This window comes from Trichomycterus rosablanca, chromosome 2 (genome assembly GCF_030014385.1).
Source record: "Trichomycterus rosablanca isolate fTriRos1 chromosome 2, fTriRos1.hap1, whole genome shotgun sequence".
Classification (NCBI taxonomy): domain Eukaryota; kingdom Metazoa; phylum Chordata; class Actinopteri; order Siluriformes; family Trichomycteridae; genus Trichomycterus; species Trichomycterus rosablanca.
Window position 1 is genome coordinate 1,364,864 of NC_085989.1, and position 22,637 is coordinate 1,387,500.

The 22,637-nt window shown below is 45.2% G+C and overlaps 1 protein-coding gene across 1 annotated transcript in view; it reads right to left on the reverse strand.

Moving 5' to 3' along the window:
* septin7a (septin 7a) overlaps nt 1-22,637 on the reverse strand; it is a 46,902-nt gene that overhangs the window by 6,556 nt on the left and 17,709 nt on the right. Inside the window, exons 4-10 of the mRNA XM_062985202.1 lie at nt 8,253-8,353; nt 8,018-8,152; nt 7,014-7,131; nt 5,451-5,543; nt 5,133-5,229; nt 1,897-1,948; nt 1,681-1,806 (exon numbers count right to left, since the gene is read on the reverse strand). Of these exons, the coding sequence (XP_062841272.1) occupies nt 1,681-1,806; nt 1,897-1,948; nt 5,133-5,229; nt 5,451-5,543; nt 7,014-7,131; nt 8,018-8,152; nt 8,253-8,353 (722 nt within the window). The remainder of the gene's footprint in view (nt 1-1,680; nt 1,807-1,896; nt 1,949-5,132; nt 5,230-5,450; nt 5,544-7,013; nt 7,132-8,017; nt 8,153-8,252; nt 8,354-22,637) is intronic.

Sequence of the window (22,637 nt, forward strand, 5' to 3'; positions counted from 1 at the left end):
GACTCCACTCGGACTCTAGTCTAAAGACTCATGACTCGACTCTAGTCTAAAGACTCGTGACTCGACTCGGACTCTAGCCTAAAGACTCGTGACTTGACTCGGACTCTAGCCTAAAGACTCGTGACTTGACTCGGACTCTAGCCTAAAGACTCATGACTTGACTCGGAATCTAGCCTAAAGACTCGTGACTTGACTCGGACTCTAGCCTAAAGACTCGTGACTTGACTCGGACTCTAGTCTAAAGACTCATGACTCGACTCTAGTCTAAAGACTCGTGACTCGACTCGGACTGTAGCCTAAAGACTCGTGACTCGACTCGGACTCTAGCCTAAAGACTCGTGACTTGACTCGGACTCTAGCCTAAAGACTCGTGACTCGACTCGGACTCTAGCCTAAAGACTCGTGACTCGACTCGGACTCTAGTCTAAAGACTCGTGACTCGACTCGGACTCTAGCCTAAAGACTCGTGACTCGACTCGGACTCTAGCCTAAAGACTCGTGACTCGACTCGGACTCTAGTCTAAAGACTCGTGACTCGAATCGGACTCTAGCCTAAAGACTCGTGACTTGACTCGGACTCTAGCCTAAAGACTCGTGACTTGACTCGGACTCTAGCCTAAAGACTCGTGACTTGACTCTGACTCTAGCCTAAAGACTCGTGACTCGACTCGGACTGTAGCCTAAAGACTCGTGACTTGACTCGGACTCTAGCCTAAAGACTCGTGACTCGACTCGGACTGTAGCCTAAAGACTCGTGACTTGACTCGGACTCTAGCCTAAAGACTCGTGACTCGACTCGGACTTTAGTCTAAAGACTCGTGACTTGACTCGGACTTTAGTCTAAAGACTCGTGACTTGACTCGGACTCTAGCCTAAAGACTCTTGACTGGACTCTGACTCTAGCCTAAAGACTTGTGACTCGACTCGGACTCTAGTTTAAAGACTCATGACTCGACTCATGACTCGACTCAGACTCTAGTCTAAAGACTCGTGACTCGACTCAGACTCTAGTCTAAAGACTCGTGACTCGACTCGGACTCTAGTCTAAAGACTCGTGACTCGACTCGGACTGTAGCCTAAAGACTCGTGACTCGACTCGGACTGTAGCCTAAAGACTCGTGACTCGACTCGGACTGTAGCCTAAAGACTCGTGACTCGACTCGGACTGTAGCCTAAAGACTCGTGACTCGACTTGGACTGTAGCCTAAAGACTCGTGACTCGACTCGGACTATAGTCTAAAGACTCGTGACTCGACTCGGACTGTAGCCTAAAGACTCGTGACTCGACTCGGACTATAGTCTAAAGACTCGTGACTCGACTCGGACTGTAGCCTAAAGACTCGTGATTCGACTCGGACTCTAGTCTAAAGACTCGTGAGAATCAGTCTAAAACGCTTCTGGTTGAAAATAAAGCTTAACGTGGTTTAATGTAGTAAAAGAAGGAGACAGGAGCACTAAACTTCTCTTCATTATTACTGCTCATAAGTTCCTCCACTAATCACATTCCTCACTCGCTTTTACAGCGTCGCATCAAACAGTTCGTCTCATTAGAGGTGCTTTGTTTTGCCGCTTCTCATGTGAACGCGCCCTCAAACAGTTTCACAACAAACCCGAATCAACAGTTAACATGAATGATGTAAAATATTGGTATTATTGGTTCTTTTCCGCTCCAGGACTCACTTGGTCAGCTGGCCTTTGGTCTTGTTGTTGTCGGTGCCGTTGTAGGTGACGGCGGCCAGTTTCCTGCTGCGATAGTTCTCGTAGTGGACGTTGTTGGTCACGTCCTTCAGGTCCTGCATGTGGGTCCTGCAAACGGGAACGGAGACAAGGCAATCGTTTTAGCGCTTACAGAGCGAAGCACACAGTCTTACGGAATCCTGGAGCGGAGTGAGGTACCTGATGAGCATGTTTCGGAGGATCGTGAAGTCGCAGTGCTCTCCGTTCTCCACTGAAAAGGAGAAAAAACTTTGACATGAGGAACTATATGGTGACTGTCCATTTTATCAGCTCCACTTACCATATAGAAGCACTTTGTAGTTCTACAATTACTGACTGTAGTCCATCTGTTTCTCTACATGCTTTGTCAGGACCCCCACAGAGCAGGTATTATTTAGGTGCTGGATGATTCTCAGCACTGTAGTGACACTGACATGGTGGTGGTGTGTTAGTGTGTGTTGTGCTGGTATGAGTGGATCAGACACAGCAGCGCTGCTGGAGTTTTTAAACACCTCACTGTCACTGCTGGACTGAGAATCGTCCACCAAGCAAAAATATCCACCCAACAGCGCCCCGTGGGCAGCGTCCTGTGACCACTGATGAAGGTCTAGAAGATGACCGACTCAAACAGCAGCAATAGATGAGCGATCGTCTCTGACTTTACATCTACAAGGTGGACCGACTAGGTAGGAGTGTCTAATAGAGTGGACAGTGAGTGGACACGGTGTTTAAAAACTCCAGCAGCGCTGCTGTGTCTGATCCACTCATACCAGCACCACACACACTAACACACCACCACCATGTCAGTGGCCCTGCAGTGCTGAGAATGATCCACCACCTAAATAATACCTGTTCTGTGGGGGTCCTGACCATGTAGAGAAACAGATGGACTACAGTCAGTAATTGTAGAACTACAAAGTGCTTCTATATGGTAAGTGGAGCTGATAAAATGGACAGTGAGTGTAGAAACAAGGAGGTGGTTTTAATGTTACGGCTGATCAGTGTATATTCTCAGTGTAGGGGTCAAGCATTCACGCATGTACCGTTCCCTTGGTGTACTATCAATATACTGTATAAAGTCACCCAGACGCAATTCTTTTACCGTGTAGTAAACCCGTCCGAAAGCATCTGCACTCTCTCCGCTCATGTATTCAGACCATCAGACTCAGTGAATCAGACCCGAGGTTCGGCGCCGCCGCAGCAATGCGCCGCACGTCCAGCAGATGGCACACGGACTCGCCCGGACGCCGACACTCGGATAGTTGACGCGCGGCCAAAACCGCATCCTGGTGTCCCGCCCACGTGCCATTTTAAGCCGACACACAGCCTGTCGAAAGCAGCAGCCCAAACACGCCTGCCGCAGCGCTGAGGAACGTTTCAACCCCCTAATACATCAACCATACGCAGAAGAATACACCGATGAGCCACAACGTTAAAACCACCCCCGGAAACGTGACCGAGGCCAGTTTGGTACCAGGAGTAACGTGAGGATCAGGCTGATGGAGGTTATTCGTAATTTGAGTTAAGTGCAGCAGATCTGATCAGCGTTAAGACCTGAAGGACTTCGGTCAGGACCAGAACACCAGGGTCGAGCATCTCCAAACAGGAAGGGGAGTCACAGCCGAAAGTATTCGCACCCCTCGACTTTTTAAAGCGCTGTGCTCTGGATCGGATCTGGATGCACAGAATCGCTATTTCTGCGCTTAATATCCTAAAACAGAGATGTAAACGTGCACTTACGGAGTCTCTCGTTCACACAAAGTATTGAAACACTTTAGGGAAGGCCCTACGGCAGCACATTTCCGAGCTCTCTGCTCGCGTACGTGTCAGCGTGCGGATCCTTTCACATCCTGCCTGTTAGCGTTCACTACAGCGGTGCATGGACAGCTTTATATACAGCCCGTCATTCATCTACAGGATGATGTTTTATTTATGACTGTAATGTGTAATATCGAACCCCGTCGTGATGAATTATTCACGTTGATCGCTCGTCCTGAAAGTGCTAATGACACTGAGGTACAGAACGGATCAACTAGTGACAGTAAGAAGCACTTTCCTTAAACTGCCCCATGAAACGATGATTTACAGCGTTGTATTTGGTGAGGAGAAAACGCCTGGTGTGTTACTGGAGCTAAATACTCCAGTTTATACACAACCCTTCTATTTCTATCCAGGTTCGGGACCTGCACTGAGAGCGCACAGACGAGCGCACCTCCCAACGACGAGGCCGTTGCCGTCTGCTCCACAGCTGCAGATTATTTATATTTCTTTATGCATTTTCTCCCTTTTAGCGCGTCCAGTTGCCCGATTGCGTCACGCTTCCTCTCCACCAATGCCGATCCCCGCTCCGATTGAGGAGAACGAAGCTAACCCACGCCCCCTCCGACACGTTGGCAGCAGCCGTGTGCATCTCATCACCTACACTTTGACGAGTGCAGTGCAGTGCAGCTCAGCGTCGTGTACGGAGAGACGAACCCTGAGAGCACTCTTTTCTCATCTCTGTGCAGGCGGCATCAATCAGCCAGCAGAGGTCGTAATTGCCCCCCATCCGGCTTAGTCCCGCCCATATCTGAACGACAGGCCAATCGTTGGTCATGTGGCCGCTCAGCCTCAGCCGGCAGGCAGAGCCGAGGCTCGATACGATGTACTCCAGATCCCAGCTCTGGTTCCAGCGTGCGTTTTTAGCGCTGCGCCACCTGAGCGGCTCTGCAGGACGTTTATGATGTTGAGTTCCACGAATCGCATACTTAAACAGTCTGTACTAAACTAGAGGCAGTGCGCACTGCTCGGCCGGTACAGAAGTAAGCTTTTTGCGTAGTGTTTAATGAATACTACGTATTCGGACACACTGCCCGCTCCTGCGTACTGTTCAGTATTGAAGTATGCGATTTCGGACGCTGCTCAAAATCGCCCATGTTTGTTTTCATGGCACGCCTCTTTTTTTTTACCGACCAATCACAGGCGTTGTTGCCCGAGTGTCGTCGTCCGCAGAGTTCGGCTAGCTTCCGTGTGCGCGACAAGGCGAGCGAAGCCTCTGCACGACGTCCGTGGTCGTTCGCTTTATATGCAATTACGCCACATTGGTCGAACATCGTCTCTGCACGCCTTTAGCCACACACACACCCTTCGGACATCAGCCAATCACGTTTACGCAGGTGCCCGACCGGCCCTTTTCCGCTGCACCACCCGAGCACCCCGGTAAACAGAAAACGTAAACAATATAATCATGAAAGGCTGAATACATGAGCGGTGGAACGCCACACAGAGCGTAGTGTGTTTTTCCATCCATCAGGCTGCACATGTTCCGGATGAGCGTGTCCTAGCCTGCGTCCCGTCCCCTCTCAAGGGAATGTCGGTGGGGAATCGGATATGAGTAAATGAGGACAAAACGGGACGGCACTCCACATGCACGTTACCTTCAGCCACGCCCCACGGGTACTGCCGCCCTCTCGCGCGCTTGCCGTTCACCTCGATGATGGTGTTACTGCCCACCACAGCCAGTGGGAGTCGATCCTGAGGAGGGAGGACGTGTACGTCAGCATATACATCCACACTCACTCACTATATATACACACTATATAGACGAAATGATATCCTGTGTGCAGTGCCTCCGAGCAGCCAGCAGAGGTCGCAACTGCAGCACTAATGAGGAACCCCTTTAACCAGCCCTCCCTCACACACAGCCAGTCTGAGATCCTGCAGCCCCCTTGTGTCCAAACCTCATTACCACACACCTTAATCTTCTTCACCAGCTTGTTCTCCTCTTCGTCGTCCGTCTCAGGAAACTCGTAGATTTTGATTTTGTGCTCCTGGATCTCTCTCATGATCTGTGGAGGGTCAGAACCAGAACGTTTACTCAGGAACATTAAAGCCTTTGAACTCTGGTGGTGGTGGAGACCCTGAATGGATCCTCGACCAGATCAAACTTCTAACTGGAAGCCCAGATAACCAAACCGAAGCTTTTTTATTTCGGAAACAAGGTGAGAGGAACCAGTTCATTGGGAAAGACGATTATGCTTGGAAGAGGAGGAAAAGATAAAGGAGGAAGAGGACGGCCAGCAACGAGTCTGGAGAAACATCATCCATACAGCTGTCAAGAGTCAGAATTGACTTGACTACATTTAAATTAATAATAATGATAATAGTAATAAAAATAATACAAATAATAATAAGCAATAAGAAATAAAGATAAATAAATAAAAATATAATAAATACAAAAAAATAGCAATGGTAATAAAGAAAACAAATAAACAAATAAATAAATAATACAACATAATTTTAATACTGCAATAATACAGTAATATAATAAATAAAACAAACAATAAAAAATAAATAAATAAATAATACAAATACAAAAAAATTAATAATATTATTAATATTATTATTAATAATAATAAAAATAATAAGCAATAAGAAATAAAGATAAATAATATAATAAAATATATATAAAAATATAATAAATAAAAACGAAAGAATAGGAATGGTAATAAAGTAATCAAATAAATAAATAATACATGATTTGAATACTACAATAATACAGTAATATAATAAATAAAACAAACAATAATAAAAACAAATAAATAAATAATAATAATAATAAACAATAATTAATAACAAAGATAACAAAATAAAATAATAATGTTAATAATATTAATTTAAAAAATAATAATGAAGTATAAAAATATAAATAATAATAATAATTTATTAAAAAATAAATAAATTGCCTCCTGGAAACTTAAGATTTCTGTATGTGTGATTATTATTATTATTATTTTTTAATGCATTATCTCCCTTTTTCTAGCGCGTCCAATTTTTACCTGATTGCGTTATGCTTCCTCTAGGGCATCCAATGTAAAAACTGTGCCAAATCAATAATGCGGGTCATGATCATGATGAGGAAATAGAAATAGAGAGTTACGCTTCCTCTCTACTGGTGCTGACCCCGCCCCGACTGAGGAGAGCGAACCGATACACGCCCTACATGAGCGTGTAAAACAATCCAGTGACTCCAAAACTTCCAATATTTCAGTTTTTCTGAGACCTTCAGTCTGGATAACTGGACTCTGGATAAGCTGTTTGATCTGCTGATCATCTACGCTGCTGCACTTCTGAAAACGTTTCCACATGTGCCGAGTCCTCGCGGGTTATTTACCTTCATCAGGTCAAATTCGACTGGGGAGGGGCATAACACACACACACACACACACACACACACACACACACACACACACACACACACACACACACACACACACACACACACACACACACACACACACACACACACACGTACTGACCTGCTTCTTGAACTGTTGGCACTCCTCTGGAGTGAGCGTGTCGGCTTTGGCGATGAGCGGGATGATGTTTACCTTCTCGTGTAACCGTTTCATGAACTCGATATCCAGCGGCTTCAGTCTGAAATTAAAGGAGAGAGAGAGTGTGTGTGTGTGTGTGTGTGTGTGTGTGTGAGACAAAGAGCACACAATAAGAGTCTCAGATTCCGGTGGTGCCGTCTGGCTGAACCCCCGGGCGCGGTGCAGAAACACACACGGTACACGCACAGGCCGAACTTTTTTATTTTCAATTATTGCGCGACACGGAGCCGCGACCCTGATTTTAACAGCAGGAGAGAGAGAGAGAGGGATGGAGACGTTCTGGGAGGTCCGAGATCACAGACACAGGGGCTCCTAAATATTTGGACAGGTCGGTTCCGATACCTCCGATTCTTCTGCTTCTGGAAATGTTATAGGGAATTTTCTACGGGCTCGTTTAGCACAAAACACCCCAACACACACATTAACCGATCATGCCTGTGTAGAGGCACGGCCGGCCGACAGCACAGCCGAGTTTCGAACCCGGATCCATCTCTCATTTTATCCAGAGCGACTTACAGTTGTGACGGTCATCGACGATCATACACAGACACAAACGACTGGACCTGTATTATGTTAACTAATCTAATTAATTAATCCAGGCGTCCAACAGACACAACTTGGCATGTCTGAGCACGAGAGGTCAGAAATGCAACGGGGTCAGAAATGCGACCTCTGCTCTTTGACTGAAGTAAAAGCAGGAGTGGTGGCGTAACATGACACTTCATACGTGATACGGCTCTCTATAAGAGATGAAAAGAACCCCCCGGACAGTCAGGGTTTGCACTGAGGGAAGTGGAAATGACTAAAAATTGGAAGAAATATGGGGAATTACCCCCATCCAAAAATAAAGCATGAATAGAAAAGACGATGAATGAAAACATTAAAACATACAGTGTGTGTTCGTGTGCGGCAGGTGCAGTACCTACCCGTGTCCAGAGGGGGCGATGAAGTACAGGCAGCAGTGCACTCTGTTGTCGGGCATCTGCCGCCGGTTGACGCGCGACTCTGCGTTTAGATAATCCTCGAATTTACTGTCGATGTGATCGGTCACCGGCTGCCAACTGCAACACACACACACACCGTCGACCGCGGATCCGCCTCATCAGTGTACGTACGTACACACACACACCGAGCAATCAGCACCACACGCCCAGTTCTTACCAGTTGCTGTTGTCCACCGCGTCTCCGAAGCCGGGCGTGTCCACGATGGTGAGCAGAAGCTGCACCCCGCCCTCCTTCACCAAAACCTTGGACTGCTCCACCTGGACACAGAGAAGTGGAACCATTGAACAAGGTCTTACATCTACAAGGTGGACCGACTAGGTAGGAGTGTCTGATAGAGTGGACAGTGAGTGGACACGGTGTTTAAAAACTCCAGCAGCGCTGCTGTGTCTGATCCACTCATACCAGCACAACACACACTAACACACCACCACGTCAGTGTCACTGCAGTGCTGAGAATCATCCACCACCTAAATAATACCTGCTCTGTGGGGGTCCTGACCATGTAGAGAAACAGATGGACTACAGTCAGTAATTGTAGAACCACAAAGTGCTTCTATATGGTAAGTGGAGCTGATAAAATGAATTTAAGGTTATGGCTGATCAGACATGTTTATTTATTTCTTTATTTCTTTATTTTATTCCCAGACAGTTGAAGGTTGGCCCGGTCTGTGTCAGATCACACAGCGGTGTATCAGCGGACATGAGGTCGAGGCTCTGACCCGGTCGCTCTCTGATAAGGAATGAACTTCATTCCAAACTGTTTTTGAGGCCTGTTTAGAATCACTGGCAAACCTGTAGAGCTTTAGAATAATAATATTAATCAATCTTAAAAGAATTAAACCATTTTTCACTGCTGACGGTTGATTGTTTCAAACTGGGACCAAAAGTCCAGAACTTCCTTCATCAGAAGTGATAAAAGTGGATAAAATTTTTCAGTGTATGTTTTAGAACAGACTTGGAAAGCAGTGTGTGTGTGTGTGTGTGTGTGTGTGTGTGTGTGTGTGTGTGTGTGCAGACTGAAACGCACTGATACTCCGTGTGGGCAGCGTAGCGGGTCTGTACACAATGAGCTGCAGTACGAGTCTGTAATCAGGTAACAATACGGACGTTTCCTTCCTCACGAGGTGCTGCACTCGTCGCTTCCCAACCCCCTTCAACCACACATCAGATCGGAGCTGAACGTCCCGCCGAACATTTCGGCGTTTTCCTTGTGAGCTTTAGTAACGTTCATCAGACTACGCTAGCTCCGCTACTGCTATCAACCAGCCGGGTGTCTGTACAGACGTTACATTTACACACAACATTTAGCAGTTTGACTGATCGAATGATTTTAACGCCGTATCAGCACACTCAGGCTATTAATACGGCGGTACGTAGGCTGTGTGTAGGGCTGGGCGATTTTCACGATTAATTCCAATGAACGTTTTCACCCGATGTTAGAAATGTGACAATCGCGACTGTTTACATACTTTATATATATATATATATTTTTTAATGATAATTTTTACCACTTTTTCGCGCATCCAATTGTTCAATTAGCATCGTGCTTCCTCTCTGTCTATGCCGAACCCCGCCCTGACGGAGGTGATCGAAGCTAACCCGTATCCCCTCCGAAACACGAGCAGCAGCCAGATGCATCTTTGCCACCCACACATCGACGAGTTTGGCGCCACCTAGCGTCGCATGCGGAGAGACACACCCTAAGGGCACCCTCTCCCATCCCTGTGCAAGCGCCTCCAATCGGCCGGCAGAGAACGCGATCGCATTCTGACAGAGAGAGACCCACATCCGGTCCTTTGTCCCACCCCCCGCATGAGCGACCGGCCAATCGTTGCTCATATAGCCACTCGGCTTCGAGCCGGTAAAGCGAGGCTGGATTCGATACCACGTTCTCAGAATCCAGCCCTGGTTGCAGCGCGTCTCTTTTTACCGCTGCAACACGAGACACAAACAGAAGAGTTTAATTAAGATTCACTGAATCGAACACAGCTGAAATGAATCAAAACTCCGGAGACGACGAGCGCGATCAGGATTGGCTGACCGGGGACATGTGCTAAGTCACGAGGTGGTTTTAATGTTATTGGTTTATTTATTACACCTGTGACCAACTGTTGTGGCTGTTGTAGAAGCAGATCTGAACCCAGAGGTCAGCTGGAGTTCAGAAACGCCCCACAGATGACCGACCAGAGATCCAGACGATCTAAGCTCTTCCTCCCTCGTTTATTCTGGTGAATTAAAATCGGTTAGCGAACCTGCCCGTTAGCATCATCTTAGCTGGTGAGACAGGCGTGTATGTTTAGCTGAAGGGCTTCCTCACGCCCTCCTGGTTTCCTGTCTGTGATGTGTATCTCCTCTAATCCTTTAAACCGATCCGTTATCCACCCTCATTTGTTGCCAGCTGATTATTTTCATTGTACTCGAACATTACGGGCTCTTAAGCTCTCAGGAAGTCGAGCGCAGATTAGGGCGTGGCGCTTTCCCTTCATCTCAGAAATGACTGCGGGTGATTTAACTCTCTTGGCGTAGTTGTGGCATTGTTTTTCACAAGCAGTGTAGGATTAAGAGCCTTGCTTAAGGGCCCGAGAGTGGCGGCTTGGCGGCTTTCAGACCGACAGTCCGGTACCTTAACCACGGGTCCATTACTGCCCACTTGTTTTCTGGACTGACCACATAATTATGATCGATACGCCCCCGTGCTTCCCGGACAGATTCGGCCGGGAATAAAATCACCTCGTTCTTGTTTTTCTGGTGTTCAGCTCTAAACACTGGTGGAAAAATACTAAGCACCGGCGCATCATCAGTCACCGCGTGAGTGGAAAAACACCCACAGAGACCTCGAACGAGTCTCACTTCACTCAGGTTCTTGTTTCAAAGTTCAAAACAGACAATGATGTGACCAGGTACGGAAGAACATACCAAACCTCAAACATTTTTCTCAGGGAGGCGTTACAGCATCACCACCTCCTGGGTCCGGTCAGGGTAAGAGCAGACATGGTAAGACTGGACAGGTTCTGACCTCCAAGAACACAAAAAAAGTGAGCTCCATGGTACCGGCCTCAATGCTGCAAGGAGCTGGTAAACTATCATTGAAGATCTGTCAGCTGGAGTCCCACAAGGTTCATTACTCGGTCCTCCACTCATTTCCTTCTTTAACTGCTTTTCACGGAGGAAGTACGCAACTCATTGAGCGGTGGGGCAGTGATTAAGGTTCTTTCAGGAATTGTAATCAGAAGGTTTCTGGTTCAAGCCACACCCTGCTACTGTAGGGCCCCTGAGCGAGGCCCTTAACCCTCACCTGTTTGGATAAACGTAAATGTCATCCTGTTGCGTTAATAACGTCCACTGGGTGGTGGCAGCTAAGGTACAGCGCTATTGAGCGGAAAACTGCTGGTTCAAGCCCCACCATCACCAAGTTTCCACTGTCGGGCCCCTGAACAAGGCCCTTAACCCTCGCTTGCATAAATGTAAACGTCATTCTGTTGCATTAACAATGTCCACCACGTGGTGGTAGCTAAGGTACGGGGCTATTGAGCAGAAGGGTGCTGGTTCAAGCCCCACCGTCACCAAGTTTCCACTGTCGGGCCCCTGAACAAGGCCCTTGTTTGCACTGGAGAAAAAGCTTCTACTAAACGCAGTAACAGTGACTCCGGTTCCTGAACCAGCGTCACCAGAGCGCAGATTCCCGAGTGGAACCGAAGTGGAACAGCGCGGCGGTGTTGCACCATCGGGTCGAGGTGTTTGGAGAACACGTACAGACACGCCGCACGACGCTCTGCTATTAGCGAACTATGCCGAGGAACCAGAAGAGCCGTTCTTCACTCCGGTCGGGCTCTGGCAGCTGATGGACGAAGGTGCCGGGAGGGGCGAGATCAGACGTAAACAACAAAACCGCTCGGCGTTTAGCGCGTGACATCATAACACGAGGGCTAGAACTCACAAGACTGCGGCGGCGTGATCGCTCGTGTTTTCTCCTGCCACGTCCGCCAAATGAGCCTGCAGAAGATTTTATTCGTTTATTTATTTCACTGTTAATATATTTCTACATGTTTTAACTAGATTTTCACATTTCACATCCTCCCCAATCCACAGAGAGCAGCCAAACTTCTGCTACGATTACATAAGACGCAGTAAATTCTGCTGTATGCGTCGGTCCCAGTAAACGAGGCTCGTAAATATTTTTATTTATTTATTTTATTAGGATTTTAACGTCATGTTTTGGATACCAGTTCACTTTGGTTCCATTCATGACAGGACAGGTAGTCACTGCTTACACAAGATTCATGGACAATTTAGTGTCTCCAATTATCCTGATCCTGTCTTTGGACTGTGGGAGGAAACCAACCGGTGTGGTCGCAGTATGTTTACATTTTCGGCATTTTCTCTCTCACTGTTTTAACCGCTTATCCAATCAGGGTCACGGGGGGCGCTGGAGCCTATCTCAGCTTTTCAATGGGTGCAAGGCACACAGTACCACCCTGGAAGGGGCGCCAGTCCATCGCAGGGCACACACACACACACACACACACACACACACACACACGCATTCACCTATAGGGCAATTCAGTGTCTCCAGTTAACCTGACGTCATGTTTTTGGACTGTGGGAGGAAACCGGAGCTCCTGCAGGAAACCAACACAGGCAAGGGGAGAACATGCAAACTCCACACTCCACACAGAAAGGACCCGGATCGCTCCGCCTGGGGATCGAACCCAGGACCTTGAACATATAAGAGGTGTGGTCGCGGTACGTTTACAATTTCGGCATTTAGCAGACGCTTCTATCCGAAGCGACTTACAATCTGAGCAATTGAGGGTTAAGGGCCTTGCTCAAGGGCCCAACAGTGGCAGTGGTGGGTCTTGAACCAGCGACCTGCTGCTTACTAGTCCAGTACCTTAACCACTAAGCTACAACGACCTGTACCGCTACAACCACTAAACGATACCCGTCAGTCTCTTGCTTAGCTTTCTAACAGCCACTATATGACCAAAAGTATGTGGACACCCCACATCATTTGCAAACAGGTGTATAAAATGATACCGAGCCCAGGTCTCGACCCAACTCAAAGCCTTCTCTTCTAACATCAGTGCCTGTTGACCAAATGAGCGGGCACAAATCCCCACAGACGCACTCCAAAGCCAGTGGTGGGGCTTGAACCAGCGACCTGCTGCTTACTAGTCCAGTACCTTAACCACTAAGCTACAACGACCTGTACCGCTACAACCACTAAACGATACCCGTCAGTCTCGGTCTTGCGTCCCTTTCTAACGCACAATGTTAAATCCAGGGTCCCTCATTTTGTGGCCTGAGATGTAGCCAAGTACCTTCAAATGCTTAATCTGGTTGGCCAGATTACGGCTACGGTTAGGGTACTGAACCAGTAATCAGAAGGTCGCTGATTCAAGCCCCACTACAGCCAGGTTGTCACTGTTGGGCCCTAGAGAAAGGCCCTTGAAATGTATTTATTAATTGTAAGTGGCTCTGTAGGACCCGCTGCGGTCTTTCAAACTGATTCTGGTTCATTTTTGAAGCGGGTAAAACATACGATCCCCCCCATACACACACACACACACACATATATATAACACACACACACACACACACACACACAAACATACACACACACACACATATATATAACACACACACACACACACACACACACAAACATACACACACACACATATATATAACACACACACACAAACATACACACACACACATATATATATAACACACACACACACACAAACATACACACACATATATATAACACACACACACACACACACACAAACATACACACACACACACATACAGTGTATCACAAAAGTGAGTACACCCCTCACATTTCTGCAGATATTTAAGTATATCTTTTCATGGGACAACACTGACAAAATGACACTTTGACACAATGAAAAGTAGTCTGTGTGCAGCTTATATAACAGTGTAAATTTATTCTTCCCTCAAAATAACTCAATATACAGCCATTAATGTCTAAACCACCGGCAACAAAAGTGAGTACACCCCTAAGAGACTACACCCCTAAATGTCCAAATTGAGCACTGCGTGTCATTTTCCCTCCAAAATGTCATGTGATTTGTTAGTGTTGCTAGGTCTCAGGTGTGCATAGGGAGCAGGTGTGTTCAATTTAGTAGTACAGCTCTCACACTCTCTCATACTGGTCACTGAAAGTTCCAACATGGCACCTCATGGCAAAGAACTCTCTGAGCATCTTAAAAGACGAATTGTTGCGCTACATGAAGATGGCCAAGGCTACAAGAAGATTGCCAACACCCTGAAACTGAGCTGCAGCACAGTGGCCAAGATCATCCAGCGTTTTAGAGCAGGGTCCACTCAGAACAGACCTCGCCTTGGTCGTCCAAAGAAGCTGAGTGCACGTGCTCAGCGTCACATCCAACTGCTGTCTTTGAAAGATAGGCGCAGGAGTGCTGTCAGCATTGCTGCAGAGATTGAAAAGGTGGGGGGTCAGCCTGTCAGTGCTCAGACCATAAGCTGCACACTACATCAAATTGGTCTGCATGGCTGTCACCCCAGAAGGAAGCCTCTTCTGAAGTCTCTACACAAGAAAGCCCGCAAACAGTTTGCTGAAGACATGTCAACAAAGGACATGGATTACTGGAACCATGTCCTATGGTCTGATGAGACCAAGATTAATTTGTTTGGTTCAGATGGTCTCAAGCATGTGTGGCGGCAATCAGGTGAGGAGTACAAAGATAAGTGTGTCATGCCTACAGTCAAGCATGGTGATGGGAATGCCATGGTCTGGGGCTGCATGAGTGCAGCAGGTGTTGGGGAGTTACATTTAATTGAGGGACACATGAACTCCAATATGTACTGTGAAATACTGAAGCAGAGCATGATCCCCTCCCTCCGGAAACTGGGTCGCAGGGCAGTGTTCCAGCATGATAATGACCTTAAACACACCTCTAAGACCTCTGTCTGCTTTATTGAAGAGGCTGAGGGTAAAGGTGATGGACTGGCCAAGCATGTCTCCAGACCTAAACCCAATAGAACATCTTTGGGGCATCCTCAAGTGGAAGGTGGAGGAGCTAGAAGTCTCGAATATCCGCCAGCTCCGTGATGTCGTCATGGAGGAGTGGAAAAGCATTCCAGTGGCAACCTGTGAAGCTCTGGTAAACTCCATGCCCAAGAGAGTTAAGGCAGTTCTGGGAAATAATGGTGGCCACACAAAATATTGACACTTCAGGAACTTTCACTAAGGGGTGTACTCACTTTTGTTGCCGGTGGTTTAGACATTAATGGCTGTATATTGAGTTATTCTGAGGGAAGAATAAATTTACACTGTTATATAAGCTGCACACAGACTACTTTTCATTGTGTCAAAGTGTCATTTTGTCAGTGTTGTCCCATGAAAAGATATACTTAAATATCTGCAGAAATGTGAGGGGTGTACTTACTTTTGTGATACACTGTATATATAACACACACACACACACACACACACACACACAACATACACACACACACATATATATAACACACACACACAAACATACACACACACACACATATATATATAACACACACACACACAAACATACACACACATATATATAACACACACACACACACACACACACAAACATACACACACACACACATATATATAACACACACACACACACACACACACACACAAACATACACACACACACATATATATAACACACACACACAAACATACACACACACACATATATATATAACACACACACACACACACACACACAAACATACACACACATATATATAACACACACACACAAACATACACACACACACACATATATATCACACACACACACACACACACACACACAAACATACACACACACACATATATATAACACACACACACAAACATACACACACACACATATATATATAACACACACACACACACACACACAAACATACACACACATATATATAACACACACACACACACACACACACAAACATACACACACATATATATAACACACACACACACACACACACACACACAAACATACACACACACACATATATATAACACACCCACACAAACATACACACACACACATATATATCACACACACACACACACACACACAAACATACACACACACACACACACATATATATAACACACACACACACACAAACATACACACACACACATATATATAACACACACACACACACACACACACACACACACACACACAAACATACACACACATATATATAACACACACACACACAAACATACACACACACACATATATATAACACACCCACACAAACATACACACACACACATATATATAACACACACACACACACACACACACACAAACATACACACACACACACACACACATATATATAACACACACACACAAACACACACACACATACACACACACACACACACACACACACATATATATCACACACACACACACACACACACACAAACACACACACACACATATATATAACACACACACACACACACACACACACACACACACACACACACACAAACATACACACACACACACATATATATATATATAACACACACATATATAACACACACACACACACACACACACACACACACATATATATATATATAACACACACATATATAACACACACACACACACATATATATATAACACACACACACACACACACAAACATACACACACACACATACAGTGTATCACAAAAGTGAGTACACCCCTCACATTTCTGCAGATATTTAAGTATATCTTTTCATGGGACAACACTGACAAAATGACACTTTGACACAATGAAAAGTAGTCTGTGTGCAGCTTATATAACAGTGTAAATTTATTCTTCCCTCAAAATAACTCAATATACAGCCATTAATGTCTAAACCACCGGCAACAAAAGTGAGTACACCCCTTAGTGAAAGTTCCTGAAGTGTCAATATTTTGTGTGGCCACCATTATTTCTTAGAACTGCCTTAACTCTCCTGGGCATGGAGTTTACCAGAGCTTCACAGGTTGCCACTGGAATGCTTTTCCACTCCTCCATGACGACATCACGGAGCTGGCGGATATTCGAGACTTTGCGCTCCTCCACCTTCCGCTTGAGGATGCCCCAAAGATGTTCTATTGGGTTTAGGTCTGGAGACATGCTTGGCCAGTCCATCACCTTTACCCTCAGCCTCTTCAATAAAGCAGTGGTTGTCTTAGAGGTGTGTTTGGGGTCATTATCATGCTGGAACACTGCCCTGCGACCCAGTTTCCGGAGGGAGGGGATCATTCTCTGCTTCAGTATTTCACAGTACATATTGGAGTTCGTGTGTCCCTCAATGAAATGTAACTCCCCAACACCTGCTGCACTCATGCAGCCCCAGACCATGGCATTCCCACCACCATGCTTGACTGTAGGCATGACACACTTATCTTTGTACTCCTCACCTGATTGCCGCCACACATGCTTGAGACCATCTGAACCAAACAAATTAATCTTGGTCTCATCAGACCATAGGACATGGTTCCAGTAATCCATGTCCTTTGTTGACATGTCTTCAGCAAACTGTTTGTGGGCTTTCTTGTGTAGAGACTTCAGAAGAGGCTTCCTTCTGGGGTGACAGCCATGCAGACCAATTTGATGTAGTGTGCGGCGTATGGTCTGAGCACTGACAGGCTGACCCCCCACCTTTTCAATCTCTGCAGCAATGCTGACAGCACTCCTGCGCCTATCTTTCAAAGACAGCAGTTGGATGTGACGCTGAGCACGTGCACTCAGCTTCTTTGGACGACAAACGCGAGGTCTGTTCTGAGTGGACCCTGCTCTTTTAAAACGCTGGATGATCTTGGCCACTGTGCTGCAGCTCAGTTTCAGGGTGTTGGCATCTTCTTGTAGCCTTGGCCATCTTCATGTAGCGCAACAATTCGTCTTTTAAGATCCTCAGAGAGTTCTTTGCCATGAGGTGCCATGTTGGAACTTTCAGTGACCAGTATGAGAGAGTGTGAGAGCTGTACTACTAAATTGAACACACCTGCTCCCTATGCACACCTGAGACCTAGTAACACTAACAAATCACATGACATTTTGGAGGGAAAATGACAAGCAGTGCTCAATTTGGACATTTAGGGGTGTAGTCTCTTAGGGGTGTACTCACTTTTGTTGCTGGTGGTTTAGACATTAATGGCTGTATATTGAGTTATTTTGAGGGAAGAATAAATTTACACTGTTATATAAGCTGCACACAGACTACTTTTCATTGTGTCAAAGTGTCATTTTGTCAGTGTTGTCCCATGAAAAGATATACTTAAATATCTGCAGAAATGTGAGGGGTGTACTCACTTTTGTGATACACTGTATATATATAACACACACATATATAACACACACACACACACACACACACACACACACATATATATAACACACACATATATAACACACACACACACACACACACACACACATATATATAACACACACACACACATATATATAACACACACATATATATATAACACACACACACACACACATATATATAACACACACACACACACACACACACACACATATATATAACACACACACACACACACACACACACACACACAAACATACACACACACACATATATATATAACACACACATATATAACACACACACACACACACACATATATATATAACACACACACATATATAACACACACACACACACACACACACATATATATATAACACACACACACACACATATATATATAACACACACATATATAACACACACACACACACACACACACACACACATATATATATAACACACACAAACATACACACACACACATACAGTGTATCACAAAAGTGAGTACACCCCTCACATTTCTGCAAATATTTCATTATATCTTTTCATGGGACAACACTATAGACATGAAACTTGGATATAACTTAGAGTAGTCAGTGTACAGCTTGTATAGCAGTGTAGATTTACTGTCTTCTGAAAATAACTCAACACACAGCCATTAATGTCTAAATAGCTGGCAACATAAGTGAGTACACCGCACAGTGAACATGTCCAAATTGTGCCCAAATGTGTCGTTGTCCTTCCCTGGTGTTATGTGTCAAGGTCCCAGGTGTAAATGGGGAGCAGGGCTGTTAAATTTGGTGTTTTGGGTACAATTCTCTCATACTGGCCACTGGATATTCAACATGGCACCTCATGGCAAAGAACTCTCTGAGGATGTGAGAAATAGAATTGTTGCTCTCCACAAAGATGGCCTGGGCTATAAGAAGATTGCTAACACCCTGAAACTGAGCTACAGCATGGTGGCCAAGGTCATACAGCGGTTTTCCAGGACAGGTTCCACTCGGAACAGGCTTCGCCAGGGTCGACCAAAGAAGTCGAGTCCACGTGTTCGGCGTCATATCCAGAGGTTGGCTTTAAAAAATAGACACATGAGTGCTGCCAGCATTGCTGCAGAGGTTGAAGACGTGGGAGGTCAGCCTGTCAGTGCTCAGACCATACGCCGCACACTGCATCAACTCGGTCTGCATGGTCGTCATCCCAGAAGGAAGCTGACGCACAAGAAAGCCCGCAAACAGTTTGCTGAAGACAAGCAGTCCAAGAACATGGATTACTGGAATGCCCTGTGGTCTGACGAGACCAAGATAAACTTGTTTGGCTCAGATGGTGTCCAGCATGTGTGGCGGCGCCCTGGTGAGAAGTACCAAGACAACTGTATCTTGCCTACAGTCAAGCATGGTGGTGGTAGCATCATGGTCTTGGGCTGCATGAGTGTTGCTGGCACTGGGGAGCTGCAGTTCATTGAGGGAAACATGAATTCCAACATGTACTGTGACATTCTGAAACAGAGCATGATCCCCTCCCTTCGAAAACTGGGCCTCATGGCAGTTTTCCAACAGGATAACGACCCCAAACACAACCTCCAAGATGACAACTGCCTTGCTGAGGAAGCTGAAGGTAAAGGTGATGGACTAAACCCAATTGAGCACCTGTGGCGCATCCTCAAGTGGAAGGTGGAGGAGTTCAAGGTGTCTAACATCCACCAGCTCCGTGATGTCATCATGGAGGAGTGGAAGAGGATTCCAGTAGCAACCTGTGCAGCTCTGGTGAATTCCATGCCCAGGAGGGTTAAGGCAGTGCTGGATAATAATGGTGGTCACACAAAATATTGACACTTTGGTCACAATTTGGACATGTTCACTGTGGGGTGTACTTACTTATGTTGCCAGCTATTTAGACATTAATGGCTGTGTGTTGAGTTATTTTCAGAAGACAGTAAATCTACACTGCTATACAAGCTGTACACTGACTACTCTAAGTTATATCCAAGTTTCATGTCTATAGTGTCGTCCCATGAAAAGATATAATAAAATATTTGCAGAAATGTGAGGGGTGTACTCACTTTTGTGATACACTGTATATATATATAACACACACAAACATACACACACACACATATATATATAACACACACACACACACATATATAACACACACACACATATAACACACACACATATATATAACACACACACACACACACACACATATATATAACACACATATAACACACACACACACACATATATATAACACACACACACACATATATATAACACACACACAACACACACACACACACACACATATATAACACACACACACACACACACATACACACACACACACACATATAACACACACACACACATATAACACACACACACACACACACACATAAATAACACACACACACACACACACACACACACACACACACAAATAAATAACACACACACACACATATAACACACACATATATATAACACACACACACACACATATATATAACACACACACACACACACACACACACACACACAAATAAATAACACACACACACACATATAACACACACATATATATAACACACACACACACACACATATAACACACACACACACACACACATAAATAACACACACACACACACACACACACAAATAAATAACACACACACACACACATATATATATAACACACACACACACATATATATAACACACACACAACACACACACACACACACACACATATATAACACACACACACACACACATACACACACACATATAACACACACACACACACATATAACACACACACACACACACACATAAATAACACACACACACACACACACACACACACACACACAAATAAATAACACACACACACACATATAACACACACATATATATAACACACACACACACACACACATATAACACACACATATATATAACACACACACACACACACACACACACACAAATAAATAACACACACACACACATATAACACACACATATATATAACACACACACACACACACACATATAACACACACACACACACACATAAATAACACACACACACACACACACAAATAAATAACACACACACACACATATAACACACACATATATATAACACACACACACACACACATATAACACACACACACACACACATAAATAACACACACACACACACACACACACACACATAAATAACACACACACACACATACACACACACACATATAACACACACACACACATATATATAACACACACACACACACACATATAACACACACACACACACACATAAATAACACACACACACACACACACACACACACACACAAATAAATAACACACACACACACATATATACAGTGTATCACAAAAGTGAGTACACCCCTCACATTTCTGCAGATATTTAAGTATATCTTTTCATGGGACAACACTGACAAAATGACACTTTGACACAATAAAAAGTAGTCTGTGTGCAGCTTATATAACAGTGTAAATTTATTCTTCCCTCAAAATAACTCAATATACAGCCATTAATGTCTAAACCACCGGCAACAAAAGTGAGTACACCCCTAAGAGACTACACCCCTAAATGTCCAAATTGAGCACTGCTTGTCATTTTCCCTCCAAAATGTTATGTGACTCGTTAGTGTTGCTAGGTCTCAGGTGTGCATAGGGAGCAGGTGTGTTCAATTTAGTAGTACAGCTCTCACACTCTCTCATACTGGTCACTGAAAGTTCCAACATGGCACCTCATGGCAAAGAACTCTCTGAGGATCTTAAAAGACGAATTGTTGCGCTACATGAAGATGGCCAAGGCTACAAGAAGATTGCCAACACCCTGAAACTGAGCTGCAGCACAGTGGCCAAGATCATCCAGTGTTTTAAAAGAGCAGGGTCCACTCAGAACAGACCTCGCGTTGGTCGTCCAAAGAAGCTGAGTGCACGTGCTCAGCGTCACATCCAACTGCTGTCTTTGAAAGATAGGCACAGGAGTGCTGTCAGCATTGCTGCAGAGATTGAAAAGGTGGGGGGTCAGCCTGTCAGTGCTCAGACCATACGCCGCACACTACATCAAATTGGTCTGCATGGCTGTCA